This window comes from Macrotis lagotis, chromosome X (genome assembly GCF_037893015.1).
Source record: "Macrotis lagotis isolate mMagLag1 chromosome X, bilby.v1.9.chrom.fasta, whole genome shotgun sequence".
In the NCBI taxonomy this organism is placed as follows: domain Eukaryota; kingdom Metazoa; phylum Chordata; class Mammalia; order Peramelemorphia; family Peramelidae; genus Macrotis; species Macrotis lagotis.
Genome location: NC_133666.1, coordinates 184,513,663 through 184,524,815, shown reverse-complemented (window position 1 = coordinate 184,524,815; position 11,153 = coordinate 184,513,663). Strand labels below are relative to the sequence as shown.

Below are 11,153 nucleotides of genomic sequence, written 5' to 3'. Positions count from 1 at the left end.
AGATATCATCTTATTTGCATTCTGCTTGAACATTACCAGGATTTGAACCATACAGCTCCTGATAATGGACTATTTCTGCTGTCAAGGGTCAATCTAGCTAAGTATATAAAAGTCCATAACCAGTAGACAGGCCATTTGGTGAAGGATGTTTTGGTTATGACAACTTTTGAAACAGAGAAAATGACATAAATGACTCTCACTTCTGGGCATTCCTGTTATGCTTCTTCAGTGACCAGTGACCAAAGGATAAAAGAGTAGAGATTGTTAACAATTGTAGTTTTTAGTCGATCCTTCTATATTAACTGTATAGTTGATTTAACTCAATTCTGCTAGAGGAACTGAATCATACCAATTTTTATTCTTGATAGGAAGAAATCCACATGCTCACATAAATACATACATACATATATATTTATGCTGATATATTCTTTTTTATCATTGACCTTATTGACATATAATTACAGCTGTAGGATCTTTGGGTCAAAAAGCATGACATTTTACTTCTTGTCTTAGTGCATTTCTGAATGATTTTCCAAAAAAAGCTGTTCTACTTCAGGAACAAACAGCTTTCTTAAACTGACTTTTGATAGTTTTCCAATATTTCCTATTCTCATCTTCTGTCATCTTTGTCCTATGAATACATACTATAAAAGTAGGATCTTTGAATCAAAGATCTGAATGATCTTTTTCTGAAATAATTATTTCAGTATTTTCTTAGTGAATTTGAGAATTACTTTCCAGGAAGTTACTTACAGATTAGTGACAAAAACTCTGTACTGTGGTTGATTTTTTATAAAACCTATAACACTTCCTATTCTCAACTTTTGCCTACTTTGACATATAAACATATAGATATAGCAGCAGGATCTTTGAATTTGGGATTTTCACTTTTTTCAATTTCAATTTCAATTTTTATTGTTGTTTTTTAATATTTACATTACTGTCATTGTGAATAATGTTTTCCTGGTTTCTCACTTCACTTTCATGTTTTTTTTGTGTTCATCATATTCTGTATTTCTTTCAATACAGTAATTTGTTTAGCTATGCTTCCCAGTCAATGGACTTCTAGGTTATTCCCAATTTCTTACTATTGTAAGAAATGATCCTTTCTATTACAAAGTTTCTCCTCATACCTAGTAACTAGGCTAAAGGAGTGAAAAAAGAGGACACAATGTTGTAGATGTTCATGAAAGGCAAGCACATAAATTTCATTGTTGGTGGAGCTTTGACTTATTGTTTTCTTTCCCAGAAAGCAATTTGGAATTATGCTAAAAAAATGTAGTTAAAGTATTCATTTTGACTTAGAGAGACTACTGTTCTACATATACTACAATGAGGTATTAATGATCAAAAGAAAAGTCCATATGCCCCAAAATATTTGTAGATTTTTCTGTTTTCATTATATCTAGAATGGAAACTGTTATGATTCTGTTTCTTGAGAATATATTCCTTACATTCAGCTAAATGTAGATTTGATTTTTAGAGTAATATTACCTAAGTCAATGTTTACTTATCTAATGTTTAATTATCTAAAAAAAACATGATACTTGGTACTTTCTACGCTCTTTCCCACAACTTTCTGATTATCACTGCAGAAGTTGGAAGGGCCTTCCAAGGACTGAGATATTTTGTAATTTTCTTTTGGTTCTTGGATTGTGAATGCTAAAGAATCTATAACAGAGCAACCAGACCACTGGTTATGGGATTCTTTAATACTTAGCTTAAAAGTTGGTATAGTCTATTGCCAGGAACTATAGAATTCTAATTTGGTATATTAGGCTTATATCTCACTGCCGGGAGTATCCAAGAAAAGTGTAGATGACAGAGAAAAGGCATGTGCTCCAACAGAGAGGTTGGACTGGATGGCATCCTGGAAAGTCTCCTTCTAGGATGCTCTGTTCTATATTCTATGATTCTCTGATCTCTGGCTCAGTAGTTCACATTTTACCAATCTAACTATAATCTATAACTCTGTATTAAATGATACAGTACTATAAATATGGGGTACAGAAATCACCTCTCTCTCTCTCTCTCTCTCTCTCTCTCTCTCTCTCTCTCTCTCTCTCTCTCTGCCTCTCTGTGTCTCTGTGTCTCTGTCTCACTCTTGAGTGATGATGAAAGCTGAGACCTCTGTCTTGTTGTTGGTTCCTCAGCACCCAAACAAGATCATCTCCTGGGGCGGCTAAGTGGTGCAGTGGATAGAGCACCAGCCCTGGAGTCAGGAGTACCTGGGTTCAAATCTGGTCTCAGACACTTAATAATTACCTAGCTGTGTGGCCTTGGGCAAGCCACTTAACCCCATTTGCCTTGCCAAAAAAAACCCTATAAAAAACCCAAGATCATCTCCTATTTCTCCCCTCTGCACTGAACACTCTACTCCCCACTCCACTCCCAGTCTTCTATGATATATGCCTTTACATATACAATACTCTCAGATCCCTATAACTCTCTAGAAATGAGTTAAGAATCTGGAGCTGAAATTCCTATTAAACTACCACCCACATCTCCATCCATACAATGTATAAGGGAAGGGAAGACAAGAAAAAGGGGCCACAGAGGAAAGGAGTAAGGTATTATGTTTGGTGTCATTTGCTCAAAATATTGGTATCAGTAATAGACCTGTGAATAAGTACAAAAGAAACAGCAGTAAATAACTACAGTAATTTATTGTTTGACAAGCCTAGAGACATTATCTTCTGACATGAGAACTCACTATTCAACAAAAACTACTGGAAAAACAGGAAAATAGTATAGTGAAAACTGGCATAGACCCATATTTCACACCCTATATATCAAAATAGGTCAAAATGGGTATGGGATTTAGACATAAAGTGTGATATCATAGACCAATTAAGAGATTAATAAGTGTTTTATATGTCGGATCTATGCAAAGGAGAGAAGTTTATGACCAAACAAGAAGTAGAGAACATTTTAAATTGCAAAAGGAATGATTTTGATTATATTAAATTAAAAAGTTTAAACACTAATAAAACCAATACAACCAAGATTAGATATCCAGAAAGCTGGAAAATAATTTTCACAGTTAGTGTTTTCTGATAAAGGTCTCATTTCTAAAATACATAGAAAATTGAATCAAAGTACAAGTCATTCACCAATTAATAAAAGGCCAACGCACACAAACAGGCAGTTTACAGATAAAGAAATTAAAGCTATGCATGGTCATATGAAAAAATGTTCCAAATAATTATTGATTAGAGAAATGAAAATAAAAATACTCAGATTGGCTAGGATGACAAAAAAATGAAAATGATCAATGTTGGAGAGGATGTGGGAAAATTGGGACATTAATTTTAATTGGGACATTAATTAATTTTAAAATTAGGACATCAGTTGTGTACTGATCCAACCATTCTTAAGAGCAATCTGAAACTAAGCCCAAAGAGCAATAAAACTGATCATACCCTTTGATCCACCAATACCAATACTACTAGGCCTTTATCTGAAAGACATCATAAAAAATGGGAAAAGTCCCGCATGTTTAAAAATATTTATGGTAGCAAATATATAGTATATTTGTAGTGGCAAAGACTTGGAAATTGAGGGGATGTTCATCAATTGAACAATTTGTGACACATGAATGTTATGGAGTACTATTGTTCTGTAAGAAACCATGAGTAGTTGGACTTTAGAAAAGCATGGAAAAAAATATGTGAACTGATATTGAGTGAAAGAAGCAGAAACAAAGAACATTGCACATTTTAACAACAACATTGTGAGTTGATCAACTATATTGGGTACAGTTCAGATATCAAGAACAACCCTAGGAGATCTCCTATGGACAATACCATCCACATTCAGAAGGGAAAAAAACCATCACAGAAACTGAATATATACTATGCTCATCTTTAAAAATTTCTCTCATGTTTTTTCCTTCATATCTCATGGTTTTCTTTCTTTTCCCTTTGTCCTAATTCTCTTACACAAAATGACTACTATATAACTATGTTAAACACAAATACACACACAACTTTTACCAGACTGTTCAACCATCAAGAGGAGAGGGGAGGGAAGGGAGGGTGGTAGAAAAATGTGTAAACTTAATAAATTTGCAAATGGATGAATGTTTAAAAAAACTACCTCCCCTCCCAGGACATTCCTGGGTTCTGGCAAAGAGTGGACTTGATGAGACAGAAAAACTCAATCTGACCGAGAGACAAAGGGATCCATACAGAAAGTGGGGGAAAAGCAGAGGGACAAAAACAGGAAGAGAAAGGAAATGTAAGAAGTTTTCTTCCAGTCCCGCCCAGGGAGGGTGGTGAGATAGAAGGCGGGCAAATCAGACTCTTGAGTCCGGGGAGCCATGGCCCGGAGTCGGGAGCTCATCTTACAGGCTCTGGACAACCTGAAAGATGAGGAATTCGAAAGGTTCAAACTCCAGCTGTTGGACGTGGACCTGAAGAAAGGTCTCAAGCACATTCCTCGGGGGACTTTGAATTCCCTGAACCGCGTGGGGCTCTCCGACAAGATCGTTAGTTACTATACGGGCGACTATGGAATAGAGCTGACTATGAGGGTGCTCCAGGACATCGGCATGTTGGAAGAGACTGACAGACTCCAGCAAGCAGCAGGGCTGGGTGAGGGTCCTTCTCCCAATCCCCATCCCCAGCCAGGAACTCACCCTTAGCCTGCCCCTTCCCAACCCCTTCTGCTCCCCTTCCTAAATTCTGTACCAAGTTTCCAGCCTTGAGCTCCACTCCACAGCTGGTTTCTCTCCTGGGACACAGACCCCTGCCCTCCATCCCAAGCTATCTCTGTCCTCTTCCTTCTTCCCCAACATAGCTGTCTCACCATTTGTTTGCCCTTCAGACACGTCATTGCTGTCACATCCTCTTTTCCTTTTAGCATTACTTTCATTTTCTCTATAAATCCCTTTCCCTTTTCTTGTAGTCTTTTACCTGGAACCTTTTGGGCCCAGAAAGATGAAACTGTTTGGAAAATGAAGTGGGAGAGAAGGAAGAAGAAATGTCACACCACAAAGGGGTTCCTCAAGAAGAAGAAACACAGAATTGGGAGAAAGTAGAATAATCATCCTTATATTCTCTCTTAACAGTCTCAAGGACTCCTGGAGCTAGAGATGCAGCCCTACCCTCTCCACCTTCATCTGCAGCATCCACTCCATCAGGTAAGGACTAATTCATTTTCTCCTAGAGGTCTCTTGGTTGAAGCCTTTTTCTCTCCATTATTTTATGGGAAAATAGGCACTAAAACTGTAAAGGTAAAGTTAGGACAAGGACTCATCCTCCAAAATGTTGAATGTAGAGACTTCATTTAGTTTGTCATTCAGCTAGTCCATCTTTCAGGAAGACTTCCTGCATTGAATGTCCACTAGACATTGAAGGGTAGATGGGAGATATCAGTAAACAAATATTATTTAAGTGTCTTCTGTGTGATAGAAATTGTGCTGAATGCTTAGGATACAAAGAAAAAATCAAAATACTGGTTTCCCTCAAGGAATTTACGTTCTAATGAGGGAAACAACACATATACACATACATACATATACATAAATATGCCATATACTATTCAGATATCAGATAATGTTTGAGGGGAAGGTTCTAGCATTCAAGGAGGACCAGGAAAGGCTTCCTGTAAAATGTTGTACTTGAGTCTAGTATTAAAAGAAATTTAGGGTTTCAAGGAGGCAAAAAGAGAGTAGAGACGGCAATTTGAGGCACAGGGTAGGACAAAATAATGGAGATGGGGGATGGAATATCCTGGGTATAGAAGAGCACTTCTCATTAGTCCATAGATCACATGTATAAGCAGCTTGGAAAGATAGGAAGAGGCCAGAGTGTGAAGAGCTATAAATGCCAGAGGAGTTTCCTTTTGATTTTCAAGTTAATTAAAACTACTGGAGTTTATTTAGTAGGGTGGTTCATTCACACTTGCATTTTAGAGAAATCACTCCAGTATCTGTGTAGAGGTTAAAGTGGAGTAAGGAGAGATTGAAAACTAAAAAAGGATAACTATTACAATAATCCAGGTCAGAGACTGCTACCTTGAACTTGATTGGTAACCATGGGAATAGAGCTAAGTGGTTGAGTGCAAGCAAATACACACACACACACACACACACACACACACACACACACACAGAGAGAGAGAAAAGAATATAAAACTCAATGATTCTAAGGTTGGTGTTACTTCAATAGAAATAGGGAAGCTCAGTAGAGAGATGAAAAAAACAATGAGTTCTGTTCTGGACAAGTTGAGTTTGAGATGTGCATCATCTGCATAAAGATAATAATCAAAATTTTGGGAGCTGATTACATCATCAAGTAAGAGGAAAATAGCAAGGAAAGAGAAGGGGAGGCATGATGGAGCCTTGAAAAACACCCACAGTTAAGAGGACATGACATAAATGATGATACAACAAAGAAAACTGAGAAGGAATAGTCAAATAGATAAGAGGAGATCCGAAGAAAGTAATATCATGAAAACCTGGAGATGAGACAATACCTAGGAGGATTATAGGGTCAATTATCTAGAGCTGAAAGAGAACTCAGTGGTCATTTAATCCAACCATCTCATTTTACAGATAAGAAAATAAAGACCTATGGGGACAGCTAGATGGTATAGTGCATAGAGTACTGATCCTGGAGTCAGGAAGACCTGAGTTCAAATGTGACTTCAGAACTTACCTAGCTGTGTGGCCCAAATGTATGATTTAATTGAGGCTTTAGCTATTCTTGGTAACGCTGAGAGCAAAACTACTGTTAATCCAAAATATAAACATTGAATGTGTCAGATGAAGAAAGGAGATAGTGAGCAGAGGGAACATTTTTCATTGGAGAACAATCCTTAGTGGATATATAAGAGAGATGAAAGAAATAGATTATGCAAAAGGAATGGTCATATGGTCCCACTTAGGTATAATTGTGAGTGATTGAGGTTTGGGAAGAAGAGGAGAGTCAATTGGCCTTGAGAAACAAAAGATAGTTCTTTAGAAGGGCTTCCCCTACCATAGGGTTAATTAAGTATCAATCTCAGTGGGTGGGGGATCCAACTTTTCTCCTTTATTCCTTCCTCTGTGGATCTGTGGCATTGTGGTTCGTCCCAGAAGCTAGCCATCTCCCCACTTTCTATTTCACTGTTGTCTCCCCTACTATAAATCATCATTGTACCCTTTCTCTATTTTTCTCTCTGTTCAATGCACCCCAGGGAAACATTTTGTGGATAATCATCGGGCAGCCCTCATCAATCGTGTCACCCTTCTGGATCCAATCCTAGACCAGTTGCATGGGAATGTTCTGCAACAAGAGCAATATGATGCAATCAGGGCTCAGTCTCCTATTCAGAACCAGATGAGGAAACTCTACAGTTTTGTTCCAGCCTGGAATAACGCATGTAAAGATCAATTCTTAGATGCTCTGAGGGCAACCCTTCCTTCTCTGGTGGAAGACTTGGAGGGTCGTTGAGGGATTTCTAGTATTCCCTCTCCCTCCTATACTTAAGACTTTCATTCAGAATCTGACTCTTCAATATCTGGTTCTCAAGGCTCTCACAAATTGCCTAACAAAATCAAATAAAACTATCAAAACTGAGTCTCTTCCATCTGTCTAATTTTTCTCCCTCCCATTTTAGTCTCCCAGTCTCTCCACAACATTCTCACTCCCCAAGTGAGACAGAACATGGTCCCTTGACTTCCTCACAGAGAAGTCCTTTAGTCAAGAAACCCTACCCCACTCCACTCTAGGATTGAAAATCCTTACCCTTGCTCTTCTTCTCATCAGTTATGTGCCCAACTCTCACTTACATCCCCCAACAAAAATCTGAAAAAGAAAGAGAAGGAACATCCTCCAGTCAGTTATGAATTGTCCAAAAAGAAAAAACAGTCCAAAGACAGTAAAACCTGGTATAAGGTATGGGCATACCAGCTCAGGTAAAAGTGAAGCCTATGGAGTCTAGAAGGCAGGTGGACCAGGGATCTCATATTATCTAGGACTCTGAACAAAGATCTCATAAGTCAGGACCAACTCTAACTTGAAGCTATTGGTCCCTCAGAACAGAAGCAGAAAAACTTGGTCTTAATAGCACTAGGCAGAGAGATCAAGTTTGGCAGTGGATCCTTGGAGTACTGAAAACCATAGGAAGACATAGGACCATCTCATCCTCTGAGTACTGGAGGCCTGAGACTTTAGGGATCTCTAAACTCCATTGGGGCTCATTAGGCCCACACCAGGGATGAAAACAATTCTTACCTGTGTACTGTGAAGAGAGAAGCAGAAGTGTCTTCCAGGAGACTGAGGCAAAATTTTTGATGAAATTAAGCATCTCTATATATATATATTAAGGCATTAGAAAGCATAGGAATAACTGGACATTTCCTTGTGAGGGTAAGTAGTATCTGTTTAATACCAAGAATTAACTATTTATAAGAGAGAAACACTTGTGATCTTTCCAACAATATCCATTGTTACCATTATTATTTGACATTTTCTTCAAGATTTGCTATAACAATAACAAAAATTATTGGAAAAGAAAAAGCAAAATTATTTCTTTTATAGATGACATTATAATCTCAATGGAAAGGCTAAAAATAAACTGGGAAGGAAAAAAGGTCTAGAAGAAGAACCAACTCTGAAGTTATATAGCAAGCAAATGATTTTGCATTGTTTAAAAATTAGAAAAATTGACTGGTGGTATAGATTAGGATCAAAATATCCAAAAACAATTACAGTGGTATAGGGTTTGTAAATCCAATGAACTCTAACAACTAGGCTAAGTACTCACTAATTGACACAAACTGTTGGGAAATTAGAAAACAACCTGGTGAGATTGAGGTGAGATCAGCATCTCATATCTTCTATCATGGTAAACTCTCAATGAAGATATGGCTTAGATATAAATGACCATATCATAAAAAATGTGGCTAATTAGAGAGTTCTTGATCAAATAAGACCAGAATAAGATCAGAAGAGATTAAATGGAAAATTTTGATTATTTAAAATGGAAGTTTTAGTTTAAACTAAAACAATTCAGATAGAGATTAGAGGAGAAAGTTAACTGGCAAAGGGGAATCTCTGTAGAAACTTCTCTGATAAAAACCTGTCATTCAAAATTATAGGAAAAGAGTCATTCCTCTAATAAGGAAATGGGTAAGGATAGGAACACAAAATTCTCAAAAAGAATAAATACAAGCTATCAACATCACATGAAAAATATTTCAAATTATGAATAATCAGGAAAAATGAAAAAAATTAAATCTGAAGTTAAATGTTACAAGTTGGCAAAGATGATTCAAAGGGAAAATGGAACTTCGGGAAGACCCCCACATTAACACACTTTTTGCTGGAGCTATTAGTCCTACTATTATAGTAAAGCAAATTGGAACTGGATCCAAAATGTCACTAAACTATGAATATCCTTAGATTCCACAATATCACTACAAGGTACAAGTTCCAAAGAGATGAAAGACAAAGAAAAAGGGCTCACACATAATTATTTATAATAGCATTTTTGGAGGAATGACTGAACAATGTTAATATATGAATATAATGAAATACCCTTCAAGAAATGACAAAAGAAATGAATTTGGAAAAACATTGAATTTTAGGAATAAATTCTAGAAACAAGAAATCAAACTACACTGATAAGAAAGAAGAATATTTATATTGGAGAAGGCTTTCTAACAATTGCTTCACTCTATTAGAAACCCCTAAAAGAAAAGAAACAATGGACAGAATTACTATTCTGTTCCTGATTCTGACCCTAAAATAAACTTAAGGAGGTGGAGAAGTAACCACTCTCTTTAGGAATCCCTGAAAGAGAATGACAAGAAGTGTCAGGTATAGTCTGACAGGTATCCTCAATTTCTGGGAGGATTTCAAAGTATATAGAAAAATGATAGATGAAATGTTCTAGTTTAACATTGATTGATTATTTTAAAAACCAGTGTTATTTTCTCTTGAATGAATGAACAAAACACTATCTAGCCTTTTTTTTGACCCAAGAGATACTATTTGCCCTTCCATATCATAACAAATTAAATGGGAATTTGGAGGGAGTTTTTGGGAAGCTGAAGACAACACATGAAGACCAGTAGACATTATAGAGCCTATAACTAAATACTTCATTCAAATTTTACAATAAGATACTAAAAACTACTCATACAAGAAAAATAAAAAATTCAGAATTCCTTTCTGATAAGAAGGGTCAAAAAATTTCATGCATATTTTCCAGATTGTGACCACCATGCCTGAAATTCCTGCTATGTGAAAAGGATAAGTCTACTTCCAAATGAAGTCAGATAAAATCCTTTATATAGTGTCTTCCTGAAAAATGAAGTTTTTAAACAATTTTTAACCAAAAAAAAATGGGATTTGTCATTTAATTTTTTTAAAGTTTTAATGATACACTTTACTTTTGTCCATAGGCATTTCATCTGAAGCATACCCTGAAAGTCTACTATTGAATTATAACAACTTTTTGTAGTTTCTGTTCTCTCCTTTCAGCCTTGTCCACCTCTTTGTGATCTCATTTAGAATTTTCTTGACAAAGATAATGAAGTTGTTTTGCTATGTCTTTTTCCAGATCATTTTACAGATTAGGAATAGAGGCAAACAGGATTAAATAATTTGTGAATTGTGTAAGTATTTGAAGTCAGATTTGAACTCAAGAATCTTCCTGATTCAGTTCTGGTACTCTTAACTACTAAATCACCTAGTTTAGTACAACAACTAAATAATAACAAGAATCATTTAAACAAAACCAACAGACAACTTGAGTCCAAAAATTCTACATCTCACTAGTGGTAACAGTCATATTTTGACTGACTTTTTAGTTTTTTTTAATAATGTAGTAATTAAATATATTGTTCTCATTATTCTGCTTGGATGTATGTAAATTCATTTCTTCCCCACATTTCTCTGAATTATTTGAATTTGTAATTTATTTCTTTTTTCCTCCTTTTTTCCCCAGACCCTTATTTCATTATTTCTTATGGTGCAGTAATAAATAGTCCAGTAAATTCATATACCATAATTGCTCTAGTTATTTTCCAACTGATAGGTACTTACTTTGTTTTCAAGTTTTCCTTACCATAAGTGCACCCAGAAATACTAATACTAATAATAGGCCTATATGCAAAAGAAATCATTACAAAGTGGGAAAAGTCCCACATGTTCAAAAAA

The 11,153-nt window shown here is 36.1% G+C and overlaps 1 protein-coding gene across 1 annotated transcript; it reads left to right on the top strand.

Moving 5' to 3' along the window:
* The first annotated feature begins 4,273 nt into the window (after positions 1-4,273).
* Positions 4,274-7,565, top strand: LOC141500761 (apoptosis-associated speck-like protein containing a CARD). Its single transcript, XM_074204209.1, has 3 exons — positions 4,274-4,595; positions 5,072-5,143; positions 7,183-7,565. Exons 1-3 carry the CDS (start codon positions 4,322-4,324, stop codon positions 7,437-7,439), a joined length of 603 nt encoding a protein of 200 aa, XP_074060310.1. The 5' UTR covers positions 4,274-4,321; the 3' UTR covers positions 7,440-7,565.
* Positions 7,566-11,153: the final 3,588 nt, after the last annotated feature.

Coding starts and splice junctions, on each gene's coding strand:
- LOC141500761 (XM_074204209.1), top strand. CDS start 4,322: ATGGCCCGGAGTCGGGAGCTCATCTTACAGGCTCTGGACAACCTGAAA. Junction 4,596..5,071: donor CCAGCAAGCAGCAGGGCTGG/GTGAGGGTCCTT, acceptor CTCTCTTAACAG/TCTCAAGGACTCCTGGAGCT. Junction 5,144..7,182: donor TGCAGCATCCACTCCATCAG/GTAAGGACTAAT, acceptor AATGCACCCCAG/GGAAACATTTTGTGGATAAT.